Source organism: Ornithorhynchus anatinus, unplaced genomic scaffold (genome assembly GCF_004115215.2).
Source record: "Ornithorhynchus anatinus isolate Pmale09 unplaced genomic scaffold, mOrnAna1.pri.v4 scaffold_264_arrow_ctg1, whole genome shotgun sequence".
Taxonomy (NCBI): domain Eukaryota; kingdom Metazoa; phylum Chordata; class Mammalia; order Monotremata; family Ornithorhynchidae; genus Ornithorhynchus; species Ornithorhynchus anatinus.
The window spans coordinates 2389857-2412364 of NW_024396743.1; the positions used below are offsets into that span (position 1 = coordinate 2389857).

At 50.3% G+C, this 22508-nt stretch overlaps 1 protein-coding gene and 1 long non-coding RNA gene across 2 annotated transcripts; both read left to right on the top strand.

Annotated features, from left to right (window-relative positions):
- The first annotated feature begins 13451 nt into the window (after window positions 1-13451).
- Window positions 13452-17658, top strand: ENPP7 (ectonucleotide pyrophosphatase/phosphodiesterase 7). The gene is made up of 5 exons (XM_039911008.1): window positions 13452-13704; window positions 14335-14480; window positions 15473-16099; window positions 16870-17089; window positions 17606-17658. The coding sequence occupies exons 1-5, from the start codon at window positions 13452-13454 to the stop codon at window positions 17656-17658; spliced, it is 1299 nt and encodes a 432-aa protein (XP_039766942.1).
- A 3421-nt stretch (window positions 17659-21079) lies between these two features.
- Window positions 21080-22279, top strand: LOC120638188. Its single transcript, XR_005659711.1, has 2 exons — window positions 21080-21381; window positions 21994-22279. It is a non-coding gene; the product is annotated as an uncharacterized LOC120638188 (long non-coding RNA).
- Window positions 22280-22508: the final 229 nt, after the last annotated feature.

The following is a 22508-nucleotide window of genomic DNA, read 5'->3' on the forward strand; positions in this document are numbered from 1 at the left end:
TCTGCCACTTGTCAGCTCTGTGACTGTGGGCGAGTCACTTCACTTCTCTGTGCCTCAGTTCCCTCATCTGTAAAATGGGGATTAACTGTGAGCCTCACGTGGGACAACTTGATGACCCTGTATCTCCCCCAGCGCTTAGAACAGTGCTCTGCACATAGTAAGCGCTTAACAAGTACCTACATTGTTATTATTATTATTATTACAAACAAATCAGGTTGGAGACGGTCCATGTCCCATTACTCCCCCTTTTACAGATGAGGTCACCGAGGCACAGAGAGGTTAAGTGGTACGCCCGTGGTCACACAGGAGACAAGTGGCAGAGGCGGGATTGGAACCCAGGTCCTTCTGACTCCCAGGCCCGGGTTCTAGCCACTTGGTCACTCTGCTTCTTAGTCAGTCGAGTGATCTGTACATAGTAGACTGTAAATCCTTTGCGGGGAGGGATTGCGACTATTCATTTTATTGGACTCTCCTAAGCGCTTAATCTGATGCTCTGTACACAGGAGATTGGAAGCGTCAAGAGGGCAGGGATCCCAACTCGACTGTATCGGACCCTCCTCGGGGCTCAGTATAGAGTAAGTGCTCAATAAAAACCATCGATGAAGCATTCATCTCTGCATTCATTCAGCCGTATTTATTGAGCGCCTACTGTGTGCAAAGCACTCTACCAAGCACTTAGGAGAGTATAACAACACAGGCAGTGTTCGAGGAAACCTTCCTAGCGTCTGCCTCCCTCTCTCCCACCTGTCTTCCCTTTCCAATCCAATCCGCCTGGCCCTGCCCTCGCAGAGAAACTGAGGCAGAGCGCGTAAACCGGAACGTCGAGTCGCCAACCAATCTTCAAATCCCAAAAAGAGGGCGATATTTTGCTCCCCAGATGCCGGAGCGTTTTCTGTAATTAATGGCTAAGTTTTAATTAAACATTGATTCGCCGCTAATTAGTCTGATGATTAGTCGTGGGGCAGAGACGGCGTAAAACGCCAGCGTTGCCGAACTTCATCCTGGAGGAAGGGGAAAGAATGAAAGATCGGAACCGGGTTCAAATTCCATTTCCGTCTCCCTCCGGCTCAATGTTTTTTATTATTTTGGTCATTATAAATGATGCTTTCGATGTGAATTTTTCTAATCCGTTCGACTCTGATGAAGTCCCAGGTGAGCGATGCAAGGAAGATTGAATTTCTTCGCCTTTTCATCCGATTTCAGCCTCTTAATGGAGCTAAAGAACCCTTTCCCACTTATGGGGAGAATTAGTCTCTGTCTCCCTAATGAAGTCATTTTGGATGAATTTACAGCATTTTCCCTCTGTAACACCTTGGAGATGGAGACGGCAAGGTTTTGAAAGTCCGGGAAGTTGAGGTAAAACTAATACCGATTGTGGCATCTGTTAAGCGCTTACTATGTGCCAAGGACTGTACTAAGTGTTGGGGGTAGATGAAGCAGCTTGGCTTAGTGGAAAAGAGCCTGGGCTTCGGAGTCAGAGGTCATGAGTTCGACTCCCGGCTCTGCCACTCGTCAGCTGTGTGACTGTGGGCGAGTCACTTCTCTGTGCCTCAGTTCCCTCATCTGTAAAATGGGGATTAACTGTGAGGCTCACGTGGGACGACCTGATGACCCTGTATCTCCCCCAGCGCTTAGAACAGCGCTCGGCACATAGTAAGCGCTTAACAAATACCAACATTATTATGTCAGATCATCGGGTGGGAGGACACAGTCCCCGTCCCACATGGTCTAAGGAGGAGGGAGAACGGGGATTGAATCCCCGTTTTTCCGATGAGGAAACTGAGGCCCAGAGAAATGGGCTTGGAACATCCTCCCTCCTCAAATCCGACAGACGACTCTCCCCCTCTTCAAAGCTTTATTGAAGGCCCATCTCCTCCAAGAGGCCTTCCCTGATTAAGCCCTCCTGCTTATGGGTATTATTTATTTATTATAATTTATTATTGGTATTATTTATTGGTACTCTCCCAAGCCCTTAGAATGGTGCTCTGCACACAGTAAGTGTTCAATAAATACTATTGAATAAATGAATAAAATGAAAAAAGGCCAGTTCCTTCACAGGTCCCCTCCTTCTCCACCAAGTTATTAAGAGGGAAACAAGGAGACATGGAAGGGATTGGTTTGGCCAAAGGTGAAAAATGGCCCAATTATTCCCTCCTCCGGACCATGCCAAAAGCACTTCCCTGCATCCTTCCCGGCGGAAGGATTAGATTCTATCGGAGGCTGGAAAATATCTGGACAGAGAAGGGCAGAAGTGGGAAGAGACTGTTTCCCTTACCCACGTACACACACGGGAGAGTTTTCACACGCATGCAGGCACACACTACCCAGGCACACACCAACTGCATGCATGCACATTCTGCCCCTCAGCATGCACACACTCACCGCATGCATACGGCACATATACATGCGCTGCACGCACTCTACGCATGCAGTGAGCACACTCCCTTCCTCTGGGCATGTGCGTGCACACTAATGCATGCAAACCATGTGTGCTCGCACTGCATGCACACACACATTCATGACCCGCCCCCCAACCTGTCTACACATGGTAGCTCTCTGGGTAAATGAGGCTTAAAAATATAGTTTGGCATGGATTTGGGGGATATCTCATACTCCACAAAATGAATATTCCTGATATACCTGGATATTTTAGGGCAAAACATATTTTGGCAATGTATATGAGCAGTTATTCACACTTGCACAACACTATACATATTTTCTCACACCCACAGTTTTTCATATTATTACTGTCAACCCAAATAACTTGTATCTCAGGTTGGACACAGTCCCTGTCCCAAACGGGACTCACGGTCTCAATCCTCATTTTCCAGATGAGAGAACTGAGGCCCAGAGAAGTGAAGTGACTTGGATTAGAACCCAGGTCCTTCTGACTGCCAGGCCTATCCACCAGGCCATGCTGCCTCTCAAGAATGATAAGAAGAATAATACTTGTTAAGGCGCTTACTACACACCAAGCACGGTACTAAGGACTGGATAGTCAGGTCGGACACAGTCCCTGTCCCACATGGGGCTCACCATTTAAGAGTCTCCATTTTACAGGCGAAGAAACTGAGGCCCAGAAAGGCAAGGTGACTTGCCCAAGGTCACACAGCAGGCAAGTGGCAGAGACAGGATTAGAACCTGGGTCCTCCGACTCCCAGGCCCGGCTACTGGCGCACTGCTTCAAAAAGGAGGAAATAAAACGGGAAAAGGAGACAAGATACCATCAGCCCTGGTTCAGTTATTTTCTCACTCTCCGCTCCCCTTCCATTCCTTAACTCCGGGATCTTTGAAAACAGACGATGCGTAAGGGGGTTAAAATGTGTTTTTTAAACACTCGAGCACACTCTGTCATCAAGAAAAATGATGTTGGCAAGAGAGAGCCCTGCTAGGTTGGTGGCAATTTTCCAGATCCCAGCACCTAGGAGTGTTTATCAGTAAATTCTGGGCATTTCCTGTCTCAGCCACTGATTTCCTCCTCCAGTTTCTCAGCCTGAAGAGAAGCCACTAAAGCAAGTCAGTTGTCAGGCAGGCTCCAGGGAAAATAATCATGACTAGGAAAAAAACAGAAATAAAAATCAATCTGATTTTTCTCCTGAATGAAGATCTAAATGATTACGAGGCTCCACATTTCTCCCCCGGATTCTACCGGGGTTCATTCGGGAAGGCAAATTGGGGCACCTTAAGACTGCCCACTGTCCAATCCCACCTTGAACCCTGACTTGTTACTGGACATTGCAGCACTCAGGGTGTTGAAAAGAAAAGGGAAGAAGGTTCTGTTGGAAGAAGTAGCCGTTTCAAAAGCTTTATCTCATTTTTTATGGTATTTGTCAAGCCCTTACTCTGTGCCAGGCACTGTACTAAGCGCTGGGGTAGTTACAAGGCAATCAGGTTGTATACAGTCCCTCTCCCACACAGGGCTCATGGACTTATAGTCCTCATTTTATGGATGGGATAAACTGAGGCCCAGAGACCTGAAGTGACTTTTTTTTTTGGTATTTGTTAAGCGCTTACTATGTGCCGAGCACTGTTCTAAGCGCTGGGGGAGATACAGGGTCATCAGGTTGCTCCACATGGGGCTCACAGTCTTCATCCCCATTTTACAGATGAGGTAACTGAGGCACAGAGAAGTGAAGTGACTTGCCCACAGTCACCCAGCTGACGAGTGGCAGAGCCGGGATTAGAACCCATGACCTCTGACTCCCCAGCCCGGGCTCTTTCCACTGAGCCACGCTGCTTCTCTAATGTGACTTGCCCAAGGTCACACATCAGAGAAGCGACATGGTGTAACTGTAATGTGTGACCTCGGGCAAGTCGCTTCATTTCTCTGGGCCTCAGTTACCTCATCTGTAAAACGGGGATGATGACTGTGAGCCCCATGTGAGATAGGGACTGTGTCCAACCTGATTACTTTGTATCTACCCCAGCACTCAGAACAGTGCTCGTCACATAGTACGCGCTTAACCGATACCATTAAAAAAAAGCACATATTCCCTAAACTCACACACTCACTAAGATACATAACTTCTTCCACGTGTATACACTGACACACAATTCACGTACCTTTGTATTTTATTTATTGAGCGCTTGCTGTGCGCAGAGCACTGTACTAAGCGCCTGGGGGAGTCCAAAACAACAATATAACTGACATTCCCTGCCCACAACGAGCTTACAGTCCAAGCCAGGATTGGATGGTGGGCATGAGGTGGACTAATGAGCAGAGAGAACCCATTTTAGACTCCTCAGTGGCTCTGCCTGGACCCCAAAACAGAAGGCCGGGGGAGGGAGGAGGAGCGAGACGGCAGTGAGAAAAACACTTTAAAGAGGGAAACATAGCTATAAGCGGTGGTGAAGCTCTCCAGATTAATGATATATTTTTAAACATTTTCTCATTAACTTTCTGAACGTTCCCCAGGGTCTCCTGTCTGGAAGCAGGGACTGGAAAACTTCAGGGGGGATGTCTCGGTTTCTTTAAATGTCTTTCCTGTAAATATCCCGCATAGAGAAGCAGCGTGGCCTAGAGGAAAGAGCCCAGGCCTGGGAGTTTCTCTCTCCCTCCTTTTTTTAAATGGTATTTACTGAGGGCTTACTGTGCGCAAAGCACTGTACTAAGCGCTTGGGAGAGTTGCCATTTGCTTGCTGTATGATCTTGGGCAAGTCACTGAACTTCTCCATGCCTCCGTTCTCCCTCCCACTCAGCCTGCGAGTCCCACACGGGACAGGGACTGCGTCCAACTTAATTAGCTTGTACCTACCCCAGCTCTTAGAACAGTGCTTGGCACCTACATATACATATTTATATGTATTTACATATTTTTAAAGAGGGAGAGGAAAAAAAAGCCAGTTTGAAGGGATTGGAGCCGAACCGTTTGGTCTTCTTATCGTTTCGGTTCTCATGAAGCTGAGAGGAGGACGGGGTATGGACTCATCAGCTCGGGGGGCTCTTTATTGATTGACTGAAAACAGCACGGGCTTGGAAGTCGGAGGACTTGGGTTCCAATCCCAGCTCCGCCACGTGTCTGCTGTGTGACCTTGGGCCAGTCACCTCAGCCCGTCAATGGGCAGGGATTGTCTCTATCTGTTGACCTTGGTCAGCTGTGTGACTGTGGGCAAGTCACTTCACTTCTCTGTGCCTCAGTTACCTCATCTGTAAAATGGGCATTAACCGTGAGCCTCACGTGGGACAACCTGATGACCCCGTATCTCCCCCAGCGCTTAGAACAGTGCTCTGCACATAGTAAGCGCTTAACAAATACCAACATTATTATTATTATTATTATTGCCGAATTGTACATTCCAAGCGCTTAGTCCAGAGCTCTGCACAGAGTAAGCGCTCAATAAATACTATTGAATGAATAAACTTCGCTTCTCTGTGCCTCAGTGACCTCCTCTATAAAATGGGGATCAAGACTGTGAACCGCACGTGGGACAACCTGATGACCCTGTATCTCCCCCAGCGCTTAGAACAGTGCTCTGCACATAGTAAGCGCTTAACAAATCCCAACTTTATTATCATTATTATTATTATTGTTGTTATTATTATTGTTGTTGTTATTATTATGCCTCCTCCTGGCTCTCCTGCGCCCCCTGCCGGAAAAAGAGGGGAATCACACCGCGGCCGTCCGAGTGCGCCCCCTGCTGGCCGCAAGGAGCAAGTTGCTAGGTGGTTGCATACTGCCACCTGGCGGTCATTTATGAGACTGCTGGCTGTATTTCCATATACATCATTATTATTATTAATAATATTTGTTAAGCGCTTATTATGTGCCAAGTACTGTTCTAAGCGCTGAGTTAGTTACAAGCTCCTCAGTTTGCCCCACGTGGGGCTCACAGTCTTAACCTCATTTTACAGATGAGGTCACTGAGGCACAGAGAAGTGAAGCGACTTGCCCAAGGTTACGCAGCAGACAGTGGCGGGGCCGGGTTTGGAGCCCACGTCCTGTGACTCCCAAGATCATGCTCTTGCCACTAGGTCATGCTGCTTCCCTTGTGTATATATATATAGATATCTATCTATCTAGGGAGTCAGAGGTCATGGGTTCGAATCTCAGTTCTGCCACTTGTCAGCTGTGTGACTGTGGGCAAGTCACTTCACTTCTCTGTGCCTCAGTTCCCGCATCTGTAAAATGGGGATTAACTGTGAGCCTCACGTGGGACAATCTGATGACTCTGTACCTTCCCCAGCCCTTAGAACAGTGCTGTGCACATAGTAGGTGCTAAACAAATATCAACATTATTATATATAGATATATTTTATGGTATTTGTTAAGTGCTTACTGGGTGCTAAGCAGGGTTGCAGTAAACAACTGGAAGAGGAAACGTGGCTCAACCTATCAATCAGTGGCATTTACGAACGCTCACTGTGTGCAGAGCACTGTACTGAGCACTTGGGGAAGGACAATACAACAGAGTTGGTAGACATGTTCCCCACCCACTACGAGTTTACAGTCTAGAGGCCTTTAAGAAGATTCTAGTGGCTCTCTGTTCCCCCAAATTATTATTAGTATTACTCTTACTTCAATGGTATTTATTAAGTGCTGACTTGGTGCCAGGCACTGTACAAAGTGCTGGGATGGATACAAGCTAATTAAGTCGGACACAGTCCCTGTCCCACATGGGGCTCACTGCCTTAATACCATCATCATCATCATTATTATTATTATTATTATTATTAATCCCCCATTTTACAGATGAGGGAAGTGGGGCACGGAGAAGTGAATTGTCCAAGCAGACAAGTACTGGAGGCGGGATTAGAACCCAGGTCTTTCTGACTCCCAGGCCCGTGCTCTATCCACTAGGCAATGCTCCTTCTCTTTTATACTCAGTGAAGGTTGCTGAATCGATCAACTAATAAATAGCATTTACTGAGGGTTTATATTCTGAACAGAGCACCCGATTTAGCACACAACAGAATTCAAGAGAGTAGGCAGAAACAATCTTTGCCCTCAAGAAGTTTACAGTCTACTATGATACGAGGACCGGATTAGTGGATCCAGCACAGGCCTGGGAGTCAGAAGGTCCTGGGTTCTAATACTGACTCTGCCACGTGCCTGCTGTGGGACCTTGGGCAAGTCACTTCACCTCACAGTTCCCTCATCTGCAAAATGGGGATTAAGACCGTGAACCCCATGTGGGACGTGGACTTTGTCCAGCCTGATTAGCGCGTACCTACTCCAGCACTTTGTACGGTGCCTGGCGCATAGCACGAGCTTAAGAAATAAAAATAAAAAGACTAAGTGCTGAGGAGAGTACAATACAGTTGGAAGTCTCGATTCTTGCCCTCTAGGAATTTTCAGTCTACCGTGTGCAGAGCACTGGACTAAGCACTGTAGATTACACTGCAGTTGGTAGTTAAGAACCCTGCCCTCAAGGAATTGACAATATTCCACGGCTCGTGTTGAGAATTACTATCCATTTAATAATTGAGGTATTTGTTAAGCACTTACTATTTGCCGTGCACTGTACTAAGCCCTGGGGGCGAGGAGGGTACAAAGATAATCGGGTCCCACATGGGGGTTCACGGTCTCCATGGGAGGACTAACGGGTGTCAAATCCCCGATTCACAAAAAAAGGAAGGTGAGGGAACTGAGGAAAAAAAGATAGTATTTGCTAAGCGCTTACTATGTGACGGGCACTGTGCTCGGCGTTGTGGTGGATAGAGGCAAATGGGGTTGGACACAATCCCCGTCTCGTGCGGGGCTCACGGTCTCAATCCCCACGTTACAGATAGGTAACCGAGACGCTGAGAAGCCAAGTGACTTGCCCGAGGTCATGCAGCAGACAGGTGGCAGAGACGGGATTAGAACCCAAGCCTTCCGACTCCCAGGACGGGGCTCTAGCCACTACACCATGCTGCGTCTCATATAAGTAGTAAAGGGAGGGGGAAGTAAGGTGACTTGCCCAAGTCCCGCAGCAAGCGTCAGAGCTGGGATTGTCTACAGCTCACAGCTCTGAACTGTAAACTCACCGCAGGCCGGAAATGTGACTGCTTATTGTTGTCCTCTCCCAAGCGCTTAGTACAGTGCTCTGCACACAGTAAGCGGTCACTAAAAACGATCGAATGAATAAATGAATGGACTTCGGTTGGGCTTTTCTCCCTCTTTAGCTCATCAGCTCGTTGAAGGCAGGAACGACTTCCTCGCCTTCCTCGAGAGCCCCCACTCTCCAAACCTCACCCAACGTTGTGCACAGAGTGGATGCTCCGGGGCGGCAGTTAACAATTCCAACTCTAGCCTTCTCTCCACTTGGTCTCGTTCGCCGGCCCTCGGCGCTCATCAACTTTTACGGCCCAGAGATTACATCGTGGACAACTGCTGACGGAGTTCCCAATACTTTCGGAGTTGCATTTTATTTTTTAATCTGCAAGATTGCCCGTTTAATGGTTTTACACTGGAGTTTATCTTGGGAAATCACCCTCCGCTGATTTGCTCATTGAGCTGACTAGCAGATAGGCTCTCAAAACCCCCAGGTAACCAAAACCACCTTTCCAATTTATTCTTCCCACGCACCCCGTTGTAAAGCTGATTCATTTCTTCCAAGGGAGTGCGGAACCCTGAAGAAAAAGGTCGCCGGATGGTGTTAGGCGTCAACCGATTCATGAGTAGCAGTGTGGCCTAGAGAATGGCACACTGACCGGGGACTTGGGTGGACCTGGGTTCTAATCCCGCACCCACACCCCGTTGTAAAGTTGATTCATCTCTTCCAAGGACTTCAGAATGCCAAAGAAACAGTACAAGGGTTGCACAGAGCAAGCCATCAAAGAGAAGCAGTGTGGCCTAGTGGACAGAGCACGGGCCTGGGAGTCAGATGGACCTGGGTTCTAATCCCGGCTCCGCCACTTGTCTGCCGTGTGACCTCGGACAGGTCACTTCACTTCTCTGGGCCTCAGTTCCCTCTACCGAGACTGCTCTCTCAAAGGTCACCCATGACCTCCATCTTGTCAAATCCAACGGCTCCTACTCTATCCTAATCCTCCTCGACCTCTCAGCTGCCTTCGACGCTGTAGACCATCCCCTTCTCCTCCACACCTTATCTCACCTCGGCTTCACGGACTCCGTCCTCTCCTGGTTCTCCTCTTATCTTTCTGGCCGTTCATTCTCGGTCTCCTTCGCGGGCCCCTCCTCCCCCTCCCATCCTCTAACTGTAGGGGTTCCTCAAGGATCAGTTCTTGGCCCTCTTCTGTTCTCATCTACACTCACTCCCTTGGTGAACTCATTGGCTCTCACGGTTTCAACTATCATCTCTATGCAGATGACACGCAGATCTACATCTCTGCGCCTGTCCTCTCCCCCTCCCTTCAGGCTCGTATCTCCTCCTGCCTCCAAGATGTCTCTACCCGGATGTCTGCCCGCCACCTAAAACTCAACATGGCCAAAACTGAGCTCCTCATCTTCCCTCCCAAGCCCTGTCCTCTTCCTGACTTCCCTGTCACTGTGGATGGTACGACCATCCTTCCCGTCTCTCAAGCCCGCAACCTTGGTGTCACCCTTGACTCGGCTCCCTCATTCACCCCGCACATCCGATCCGTCACCGAGGCCTGCCGGTCTCACCTTTACAATATCGCCAAGATCCGCCCTTTTCTCTCCATCCAAATGGCTATCTTACTGGTACAGGCTGTTATAATATCCCGGCTTTATTACTGTGTCAGCCTTCTCTCTGACCTCCCTTTCTCCTGTCTCTCCCCGCTCCAGTCTATTCTTCATTCCACCGCCCGGCTCATCTTCCTGCAAAAAAGTTCTGGGCCTGTCACTCCCCTCCTTAAAATTCTCCAGTGGTTGCCTATCAACCTCTGCACGAAACAAAAACTTCTCACTCTAGGCTTCAAGGTTCTCCATCATCTTGCCCCCTCCTACCTCTCCTCCCTTCTCTCTTTCTACGCCCACCCCGCACGCTCCGCTCCTCTGCCGCCCACCTCCTCACCGTCCCCCGTTCTCGCCTATCCCGCCGTCAACCCCTGGCCCACGTCCTCCCGCGGTCCTGGAATGCCCTCCCTCCTCACCTCCACCAAACTAACTCTCTTCCCCTCTTCAAAGCCCTATTGAGAGCTCACTTCCTCCAAGAGGCCTTCCCACACTGAGCTTCCCCTTTTCCCTCTGCTCCCTCTGCTCCCTCTCTACCCCCCTTCACCTCCCCTCAGCTAAGCCCCTTTTCCCTCCCTTTCCCTCTGCTCCTCCCCCTCTCCCGTCCCCTCCCCTCAGCACTGTGCTCATTTGCATATATTTTTATTATCCTATTTTTTTGTTAATGAGGTGTCCATCCCCTTGATTCTATTTATCGCGATTAAATTGTCTTGTTTTTGTCCGTCTGTCTCCCCCGATTAGACTGTAAGCCCGTGGATGGGCAGGGATTGTCTCTATCTGTTGCCGAACTGAACATTCCAAGCACTTAGTACAGTGCTGTGCACATAATAAGCGCTCAATAAATACTACTGAATGAATAAATGAATAAAGTGGGAATTAAGACTGTGAGCCCTATGTGAGACAGCTCGTTGCGGGCTGGGTATGTGTCTGTTTACTGTTGTACTGTCTTCTCCCAAGCATTTATTATAGTGTTCTGCACAGAGTAAGTGCTCCATAAATATGATTGAATGAAGGACTGATCGACAGGTACTATGTCCAACCCAATTATCTTGTATCTACCCCAGTGCTTAAAACAGTGTCTGGTACATAGTAAGTGCTTAACAAATATCATTATTATTATTATCATTATTACCATCAAGCAACCTGCTCTCTGTCAGCACCTTCCTAAACTGTTTATTTTGTTTAATGAGATGTACATCACCCTGATTCTATTTATTTGCCATTGTTTTTATGAGATGTTCCTCCCCTCGACTCTATTTATTGCCATTGTTCTTGTCTGCCTTTCTCCCCCGATTAGACCGTAAGCCCGTCAAAGGGCAGGGACTGTCTCTATCTGTTGCCGATCTGTCCATTCCAAGCGCTTAGTACAGTGCTCTGCACATAGTAAGCGCTCAATAAATACTATTGAATGAATGAATAAACTGACCAAGGACAAGATGGAGTGAGGAAAAGGGATGTGACCCCTTTTTCCACCCAGCTAGACCAAAGGTGGTATTTCTTATCTGCATCTGTGGCTCTCGCTGTTATCAGAGGGCAAAGAGGACCCAATGTTCATGTCATATGAGGAGGAAGACTCTCCGATGGGAGATTCCTCGTACTTCTCCTTTTATTGGCTTGGAAATACCACCCTGATAAAGCCTACTGCCTCCCATCATTCGATAAGCCCCGAGTAGATAAAGAGAGAAAGTTAAGCACACCTCCTCCAAGAGGCCTTCTCTGACTAGGCCCTCCTTTCCTCTCCTCCCACTCCCTTCTGCGTCACCCTGACTTGCTCCCTTTCTTCATCCCCCCTCCCAGTCCCACACCGCTGATGTTCATTCATTCAATAGTATTTATTGAGCGCTTACTATGTGCAGAGCACTGTACTGAGCGCTTGGAATGTACAATTCGGCAACAGATAGAGACAATCCCCGCCCATCGACGGGCTTACAGTCTAATCGGGGGAGACAGACGGACAAAAGCAAGACAACTTAATCGTGATAAATAGAATCAAAGGGATGGACACCTCATTAACAAAATAAATGGAGCAGAGGGAAGAGGGGAAGCTCAGTCTGGGAAGGCCTCTTGGAGGAGGTGAGCTCTCGGTAGGGCTTTGAAGAGGGGAAGAGAGTTAGTTTGGCGGAGGTGAGGGGGGAGGGCGTTCCGGGACAGCGGGAGGACGCGGGCCAGGGGTCGACGGCGGGATAAGCGACAACGGGGGACGGTGAGGAGGTGGGAGGCGGAGGAGAGGAGCGTGCGGGGTGGGCGGGAGAAAGAGAGAAGGGAGGAGAGGTAGGAAGGGGCAAGGGGACGGAGAGCCTCGAAGCCTAGAGTGAGAAGCTTTTGTTTCGTGCGGAGGTCGATAGGCAACCACTGGAGGATTTTAAGGAGGGGAATGACATGCCCAGAGCGTTTCTGCAGGAAGATGAGCCGGGCAGCGGAGTGAAGAATAGACTGGAGCGGGGAGAGACAGGAGGAAGGGAGATCAGAGAGAAGGCTGACACAATAATCCAGCCGGGATATAATGAGAGCTTGTACCGGTAAGAAAGCCGTTTGGATGGAGAGGAAAGGGCGGATATTGGCGATATTGTAAAGATTATGTCCACATCTGTCATTTATTTATTTCTATTGATGACTGCCTCCCCCTCTAGACTGTCAGCTCATCATGGGCAGGGAATGTGTCCATTATGTTGTTGTATCATCCCCTCCCAGGAGCTTAGTCCAGTGCCCTGTGCACAGTAGGTGCTTAAATACTATTGAATGAAGTATTAAGTGCTGGGGAGAGTCCAATAGAACTGATCCATTCCATACCCACAGTGCGATTACAGCTTATAGTGGGCTACGTGGACAGAGTACGGGCCTGGGAGTTGGAAGGTTGTGGGTTCTAATCCCGGCTCTGCCACTTGTCCCCTGTGTGATCTCGGATCATTCCCTTTACTTCTCTGGGCCTCAGTTCCCTCTGCTGTAAAATGGGGATTGAGACTGTGAGCCCCACGCGGGACAGGGACTGTGCCCAACCCCATTTGCTCATATCCACCCCAATGCTTAGTACAGTGCCTGGCTCATAGTAAGTAACAAATACCACGATTGTCAGTAGAGGGAAGACAGACATTTCGCCACTTTCATTCCCCAAGCATTTTGCACCGGTCATTTTCATTCTTTCAATCGTATTTATTGGGCGCTTACTGCGTGCAGAGCGCCGTATTAGGCACGTTTCCCCTTCCCAACGTCCCTGGGAGGGAGGGTTTAAGTAGCCTAATTCATCCCTTTATCTGCCCGGAAAGTTCTTCCCCAGATAGGACTGGACGACAGCGAGCAGCTGACTGCAGGACTTTGGTCTGGTCCCTTCAAGAAGGCCAGCGCCGGACTCCGGGCCGAGTCAGATCGTCCACCATGGGGTGCGTCCCGGTCCTCCTCTGGCTGGCCCTGGCCCTGCTTTCCCCGGGGACCGGCAGCCCCCTCCCCGGCAAGACCCCCGCGGCCTCCAAGCTGCTCCTGGTCTCCTTCGACGGCTTCCGCTGGGACTACGACGTGGACGTGGACACGCCCAACCTGGACGCCATGGCGGCCGCGGGGGTCAAAGCCCACCACATGACCCCGGCCTTCGTCACCATGACCAGCCCCTGCCACTTCACCCTCGTCACGGGTGGGTCCTTCGTCGCCTGGGTCGGGTGTGGGGGGCAGTAGCCGGGACAGCGGGGGGATGGAGGGGAAGGGGGCGGGCAGCGGGGAAGCAGTGTGGCCTAGTGGATGGAGCCTGGGAGTCAGACAGTCGTGGGTTCTAATCCCGGCTCCACCGCTTGTCTGCTGTGTGTGGCCTTGGGCCAATCGCTTCACAGGGCCTCGGTTACTTCATCTCTAAAATGGGGCTTTAGACTGTGAGGGAATATAATAGTAATAATTACGGTATTCGTCAAGCGCTTACTACGTACCAGGCACTATACTAAGCGCTGGGGTGGATGTAAGCAAATTGGGTTGGACACAGTCCCTGTCACACACAGGGCTCACAGTCTTGATCCCCATTTTACCGAAGAGGGAACTGAGGCCCAGAGAAGTGACGTGACTTGTCCAAGGCCACAGAGGAGCCGGGATTAGAACCCAGGTCCTACCAACATGTCGACCGACTCTGTCGTTCTGTCCTCTCCTAAGCGCTCAGTCCAGTGCTCTGCACACAGTAAGCGCTCAGTCAATACCATCGATCGACTGATGGGCGGAGGGAGGATCTGAGCTCCAGGAGACGGCTCCGGCGTTCATTTCCCCCTTCCCTCCTCTCCAGGCAAGTACATCGAAAACCACGGAGTGGTGCACAACATGTACTACAACGTCACGACCAAGGTCAAACTGCCATACCACGCCACGCTGGGGATCGAAAGGTGGTGGGACAACGGGTCCCTGCCTATCTGGATCTCGGCCCAAAAACAGGTACCACCCCCGGTCCCGCCCGCCTCAACCCTTTGGGCAAGTCACTTCATTTCTCTGTACCTCAGTTTCCTCGACTGCAAAAAGGGGATTGAGATGATGAGCCCCACATGAGACAGGGACTCTGCCCAGCCCAATTTGCTTGCGCCCACCCTAGCGCTTACAGCATAGTCTAGTGGATAGAGTACGGGCCTGGGAGTCAGAAGGTCCCGAGTTCTAATCCCTGCTCCACCACTTACCTGCCATGTGACCTTGGGCAAATCACTTAACTTCTCTAGGCCTCAGTTCCCTCAGCTGTAAAATGGAGATTAAGACTGTGAACGCTCTGTGGGACAGGGACTGTGTTCAACCCAATTATCTTGTATCTACCCCAGAGTTTAGAACAGTGTCTAGCACATAGTAAGCATTTAATACCAGAATTATTATTATTACGGCAGTGCCTGGCTCATAGTAAGAGCTGAATAAAAACCATTAAAAAAACCGGAGGGGGTAGAGGGTGTAAAGTAGAATGGGAAGCAAATGGAAAATGGAAAATGAGAAGCAGCGTAGCCTAATGGATAGAGCCCAGGCCTGGGAGTCAGAGGACCTGGGTTCCTCTCCTTTTTCTGCATCTTGTCCGCCATGTGACCTTAGGCAAGTCACTTCACTTCTCTGGGACTCAGTTACCTCATCGGTAAAATGGGAATTAAGACTGTGAGCCCATGTGGGACATGGACCGTGCCCAACCTGATTAGCTTGGATCTACCCCAGGGCTTAGTAAAGTTCCCGGCACACAGTAAGCGCTTAAGAAATATCTTAAAAAACGGGTGATCCTTGACCCAAATAGGGGATGGTCACAATGGAGCTGAGAAGCAGGAGAGGCGGGATGAGAACCCAGGTCCTCTGACTCCCAGACTCGGGCTCCTTCCACTAGGCCTCGCTGTTTCTCCTCCGCACACAGTAAGTGCTCAATAAATACGATCGACTGACTAATTCACCCGAATTTCCGTAACTAGGGGCTGAAGACAGGCTCCTTCTTCTACCCCGGCGGCAACGTGACCTACCAGGGTCAGCCGGTGACCCAAAGTCGGAAGGAGCCGGTGGGCCACAAGTACAACAACGAGACGGAGTGGAGGCAGAACATCGACACGGTCCTCCGCTGGTTCGTCCAGGACAACCTGTCCCTGGTCACCCTCTACTTCGGCGAGCCGGACTCGACGGGCCACAAGTTCGGGCCCGACTCCCCGCAGAGGAGGAGCATGGTGGCCCAGGTGGACCGCACGGTGGGCTACCTGAGGGACCGGATCGAGAGCAGCGGGCTCCGGTCCACCCTCAACCTCATCATCACCTCGGACCACGGCATGACCACGGTCAAGAAGAAAGCCGACGACCTGGTGCAGTTCCACAAGTTCAAGAATTTCACCTTCCAGGACATCAAGTTTGAGCTCCTGGACTACGGGCCCAGCGGGATGCTGTTGCCCAAAGACGGGAAGTTGGACCACGTCTACGACGTTCTGAAGGATGCCCACCCGAGGCTGCACGTCTACAAGAAGGAGGACTTTCCCAGAAAGTTTCACTACGCCAACAATTCCCGGATCACCCCCCTGGTCATGTACAGTGATCTACCCTACGTCATCCACGGGGTAAGACGGTGGGCCGGGATGGGGGGGCCGGGAAGGGGCCCAACCCTGTCGAATCGGCAGCCCGATCGCCACTATTTATCGAGCGCTTGCTGCTGATGGTGGTGATAATGGTATTTTTTAAGCACCTACTGTGTGCCAAACAGTATACTGAGCGCTGGGATAGAGGAAAGCAGCAGAGTGCAGTGGACAGAGCCCGGTCCTGGGAGTCAGAAAGTCATGGGTTCTTATCCCAGCTCTGCCACTTATCTGCTGTGTGATCTTGAAGTCACTTCACTTCTTTGGGCCTCAGTTACCTCATCTCTAAAATGGGGATTGAGACTGTGAGCCCCACATGGGACAGGGACTGGGTCCAACCTGGTTTTCTTGGATCTACCCCTTTGCTTAATAAGTGCCTGGCACAGAGTAAGCACTTAACAAATACCTTATAAAAAACCAAATATGGATAGTGCCCAGGCTAGGAATCAGAAGGACCTGGGTTCTAATCCTGGCTCTGCCCCTTGTCTGCTGGGTGACTTTGGGCAAGCCACTTCACTTCTCTGGGCCTTAGAGACCTCATCTGTAAAATGGGGGGGAAGACTGTGAGCCCCATGTGGGGCAGGGACTGTATCCAATCTGATTAGCTTGTTTCTACCCCAGAGAAAGAAGTGACTTATTCAAGGTCACCCAGCAGGCAAGCAGCAGAGAAATGTGTTCCCCTTCTCCAGAAGGGTGGGAGCGAAGGGGGATTTGGAGATGGACAGAAGACTCAATCTGCCCCTTTTCCCTTGCAGAGAATCAACGTCCAGAACAACAACGGCGAACACGGCTTTGACAACGGGGAGATGGACATGAAGACCATCTTCCGAGCCGAGGGTCCCAAGTTTAGGAAGGGGCTCGTGGTGGAGGGCTTCGAGAGTGTCCATGTCTATGAGCTCATGTGCAAAATCCTGGGCATCACACCCGAACACAACGATGGCTCCCTCAACGTCACCCTGCCCATGCTCATTCAAGGTCTGTGGGGAACAGAAGGTGGGGAGTGTTTGGGGGAGGGGGGGCTTTGTAATATTAATAATAATAATGATAATGATGGTATTTCTTAAGTGATTACTATGTGTCAAGCACCGTTCTAAGGTGCTAGATTCAAGCAGGTTGGCCACAGTCCCTGTCCCACATGGGGCTCACAGACTTCATCCTCATTTTACAGAGGCGGGACCTGAGGCACAGAGAAGCCAAGGGACGTGCCCCTGATCACACAGCAGACAATAATAATAATAATCGTGGTATTTGTTAAGCGTTTACTATGTGCCAGGCACAATACTGAGTTCTGCGGTAGGTACAAGATAATCAGGTTGGACTGATTGACTCATACACACACACATATTTCTTTTCAGAGAGCTTTCTCTTAGAAAGCGACACACAGTGAGAGAAACAGACAGTGATGAAGTCAGACAGGAGCAAAGTCCCAGATGGACAGACACACTAATTTACACCACACGCACACTCACCCAGAAGATGTTTTCCTCCCAGGGCAGCCACAGGTGTGGATGCCCAAGCTTCAATCAATCCGTGGTACTTATTGAGCACTTACTGTGTGCAGAGCACTGTATTAATCTTTTGGGAGATTCTAATATTCATGCACTCGTATTTAGCGCGCGCTTAGTGTATACACAGCACTGTACTAAACACTTGGGAGAGTACAGTATAACAATAAATTCAATAGTATTTATTGATCGCTTACTATGTGCAGAGCACTGTACTAAGCGCTTGGAATGGACAAATCGGTAACAGATAGAGACAGTCCCTGCCCTTTGACGGGCGCACAGTCTAATCGGGGGAGACGGACAGACAAGAACAATGGCAATAAATAGAATCAAGGGGATGAACATCTCATATTCATAAACAGACATATTCCCTGACTACAAGGAGCTTCCAGTCTAGAGGGGGACTGTAAGGGAGACAGCTCAACCCCCTTACCTGAACAATATAAGCGAACAGAAAGAGCATGGGCCAGGGAGTCAGGAGACGTGGGTTCTAATCCCAGGGAAGCAGCGTGGCTTGGTGGCGAGAGCAGAGGCTTGGAGGTCAGAGGCCGTGGGTTCTAATTCCGACTCCACCACTTGTCTGCTGTGTCGACCTTGGCCAAGCCACTTGGCCAAGTGGCTCATTTATCTCATCTGTAAAATGAGGATTTAAAAAATGGTGGTATTTGTTAAGCGCTTACTATATGCAAAGCACTGTTCTAAGCGCTGGAGGATACAAGGTGATCAGGTTAGTCCCATGTGGGGCTCCCAGTTTTAATCCCCATTTTAAGCCTGTGAGCCCCACGTGGGACAACCTGATGAGCTTGTATCTACCCCAGCGCTTAGAACAGTGCTTGGCACATAGTGAGTGCTTACCAAATACCATTATCATCATCATCAGGAAAGAGCCTGGGCTTCGGAGTCAGAGATCATGGGTTCGACTCCCGGCTCTGCCACTTGTCAGTGACTGTGGGCGAGTCACTTCACTTCTCTGTGTCTCAGTTCCCTCATCTGTAAAATGGGGATTAACTGTGAGCCTCACGTGGGACGACCTGATTACCCTGTATTTCCCCCAGCGCTTAGAACAGTGCTCTGCACATAGTAATAACAAATACCAACATTATTATTATTATCATCACCTGTGGCCTTAGGCAAATCTCTTCCCCTCTCAGGGCTTCAGTTTCCCCATCTGTAAAATAAAGATGAAACCCGGGATCTCCCTCCCTCTTAGATTCTGAGCCCCGTGTGGGGCAGGGATTGGGTCTCATTTGACTCTCTTGTATCTGACCTAATGCTTAGCACAAAGTGAGAGCTTGACAAAAGCCCTTAACTGGCAGTGCGCATGCGCACGACTCCCCCCCCCCCCGGGAAACGGCGACAATTGGGCGATCGCTGTGGGAGCAGTGACATCTAGTGGCAGAAGAAAATATTGCAACCTCCTTTGAGGCCCCCCCCCCCAAGTCTTTAATAATAATGTTGGTATTTGTTAAACGCTTACTATGGGCCGAGCACTGTTCTAAGCGCTGGGGTAGACATAGAAAAAAAAATGTTGGTATTTGTTAAGCGCTTACTATGTGTCGAGCACTGTTCTAAGCGCTGGGGTAGACATAGGGGAATCAGGTTGTCCCACGTGGGGCTCACAGTCTTAATCCCCATTTTACAGATGAGGGAACTGAGACACAGAGAAGTTAAGTGACTCGCCCACAGTCACACAGCCGACAAGTGGCAGAGCTGGGATTCGAACTCATGAGCCCTGACTCCAAAGCCCATGCTCTTTCCACTGAGCCACGTCCCACGTGGGGCTCACAGTCTTAATCCCCATTTTCCAGATGAGGGAACTGAGGCACAGAGAAGTGAAGTGACTCGCCCACAGTCACACAGCCGACAAGTGGCAGAGCTGGGATTCGAACTCATGAGCCCTGACTCCAAAGCCCGTGCTCTTTCCACTGAGCCACGCTGCTTCTAACTTTAACTCCTTTTTGATTATTTTTTGTTATCTGTGAAGCCGTTACTATGTGTCAGACACTGTACTAAAAGCTGGGGTAGATAAAAGCTAATCAGGTTCAACACAGTCCCTGTCCCACATGGGGCTCACACTCTTCATCCCCATTTTACAGATGACGGAACTGAGGCCCAGAGAAGTGACCTTTTTATATACTGTATTTAAGCATCTACTACGTGACGGGCACTGTGCTAAAGGCTGGGGTAGATACGAGGTAATCAGGTGGGACACAGTCCAGGTCCCACATGGGATTCACAGTCTTCTTCCCCGTTTTACAGGTGAGGTTACTGAAGCACAGAAAAGTTAAATGGTTTGCCCAAGGTCACACAGCAGACAAATGGCCGAGTGGGATTAGAAACCAGGTCCTTCTGACACCGAGGCCCGGGTTCTTTCCACTAGGCTTCACTGCTTCCCTTTCTCCCCCTTCCAATTCCCTCCCTTCCCCTCTCTGCTGCACGACCTTGGGCAAGTCACTTAACTTCTCTGGGCCTCAATTTCCTCATTTGTAAAGTGGGGCTTAAGAGTGTGAGCCCCATGTGGGACAGGGACTGTGTCCAACCTGATTAACTTGTATCTACCCCAGCACTTGGAACAGTGCTTGGTACATAGTAAGCGTCTAACAAGTACCACAATTATTTTTCCTATTTTTATTCCCCTCTTCACTTGCAGTTTCTTCTCTTCCTTCATTTTCCTCTTGGTTCTTTTCCAGATGATGAGATCCCAGCAGCAACAGAGAAGCCAACATTCAGTGGTGAAACATACTCCCCGTGCCCCTCCTACTCACCCACCCACCATTCCTGCCTCTCTCTGCCCATGCCATCTTGCCCCCTCACCCACTCCTGCCTCCTTCTGCCAGGGAGCAGATTCCTGCCTCCATCTAATGACGCCATCCCCTGCTCCCACCCACTCCTACCTCTATCTGTCCCTCCCCGACCAAATTCCTGCCTCTATCTGCCCAGGTCATCTGCCCCTCCGCCCCACCTCCATCTGCTCCTCCCCACCCACCAATCCTGTCTCTATCTGTCCATGCTATCTGCCCCTCCCTCTTTGCCCTGGCACCAGCTTCATTCTCCTATTACCCTACCCCAAGCCCTATCCCCAGTCTTTCTTTCCAACTGGCGGTGTCTGTCAGTCGGGGAATGGGCTTGGAGGAGTGGGAGGTGCCACCCTGGGGCATCCAGCCTACTGCCTGCCCCTGTGGCAAGGCCAGGGCAGAGGGGTCCCCCACCTTTACCCCTCCCCACTCCACTCTGTCCTTGGGAACATCCTCACTCATGGGGAGTCATAGCCAGGTGACCCTGGGGCAGCTCGGTAAATAGTTTCCCACCCAGCAGCAGGGAATGGACTGACACAGCCCCCCAATGCCCCCAGGAGCCGGGTGGGAAGGGCACCAGTCATTCCTGCTCCCAAGGCTCCGTGGCCGATTCCCCCTCCCCATCCAGGAGTGGTAACCATGGCAACAGAGAGGGCCAGCGGGCCCAGTGGGCAAAGCTCAGCAAGGCCAGGAGCTGCAAGTGTGACCTCCCCCACTCGAATTCTAGTTACAGTCCCCCCTACCTCCAAACACACATGCACAGAGCTGGGTGACCCACCTCCACACACACACAACCCCAGTCGGACCCCCATAGCCTAGCAGAGGGAGCACTAGCATCTCACACAGGCCCTCTCTGACTCTCCACAGGGGCTACTCTCCCCCCAACCGGACAGTTGGCCCTGCTGCTGGGGCTCATGGTGGCCACGGGAGTCCTGGACGACTGGGTTTGATGGCTGCACGGTGTGGGGTGAGTGGCCAATCCTCCTGCTGATCAACAGTGACAGGCCCCGGGAAGTCCCAGCGCCTGATCAATCAGTCATTCAGTCGTAACTACTGAGTGCTTACTGTGTGCAGAGCACTGTACTAAGCACTTGGGAGAGTACGATGTATAACAGCAAAAAAGACATATTCACTGCCCACAACGAGCTCAAAGTCTGGAGGGGGAGACGGATGTTAATATGAATAAATAAATGATAGATATGTGCATAAGCGGTGTGGGGCTGAAGGGGGAAGAATAAAGGGAGCAAGTCAGGGTGACGCAGAAGGGAGTGGGAGAAGAGGAAAGGAGGGCTTAGGGAAGGCCTCTCGGAGGAGATGGCCCTTCAGTACGGCTTGAAAAGTCAGGAGAGTGTTGGTTTATCAGATACGGAGGAAGGGGGCGAGTAATTGTCTGTCGAGTATGAAGAGGGAAGGCATTCCGGGCCAGAGGCAGGATATGTGTGAGAGTTCGGCGGCAAGATAGACTAGATCAAGGTACGAGGGGGTTCCTGGAGGTTGGTACCTGGAGGGGTCCCACAGCCTGGTACACCTGAACAGAAACGATTGCACCCCCCTTTCCCTCTTTTCTTCCACCCCCCAGGGCCGACCCAGCACCTCCGACCACCACTTTCACTGAAGTCTCACAGGAGCATCGATTTACTGTTGGTTTACTGAGCACCAACAGTGGCACTGGACTGAATGCTGGAGAGACTCTGGAGGAACTAAAAGACTCTGCCTTCTCCCTCGATAACCTTCCCATCTAATGGGGGCCTAGCAGGCATAAATTATTTTCAGAAAGGAGGAGCGGGAAGAAGCACACAGACGGAACTGCTAAAATCAAGAGAATGGGAATGCGAATAATAAATCATTGAGTGGAGCATGTAAAACTTCATGTATGTATATTATATTGATATTGTTAAGCACTTACTCTGTGTGTGTTCTAAGCACTGGGGAGATACAAGCTAATCGGGTTCGACACAGTCCCTGTTCCACAAGGGACTCACAGTCTTAATCCCCATTTCACAGATGAGGGAAGTGAGGCACAGAGAAGTGAAGTGACTTACTCAAGGACAGCCAGCAGATAAGTGGCGGAGTCAGGATCAGAACCCAGGACCT

What these genes read in the sequence shown, in the direction of transcription:
- ENPP7 (XM_039911008.1), top strand. Translation starts at nt 13,452, where the DNA reads ATGGGGTGCGTCCCGGTCCTCCTCTGGCTGGCCCTGGCCCTGCTTTCC. An exon ending in CCACTTCACCCTCGTCACGG is followed by an intron (nt 13,705 to 14,334) that starts GTGGGTCCTTCG and finishes CCTCCTCTCCAG; the next exon opens with GCAAGTACATCGAAAACCAC. An exon ending in TACCCTACGTCATCCACGGG is followed by an intron (nt 16,100 to 16,869) that starts GTAAGACGGTGG and finishes TTTCCCTTGCAG; the next exon opens with AGAATCAACGTCCAGAACAA.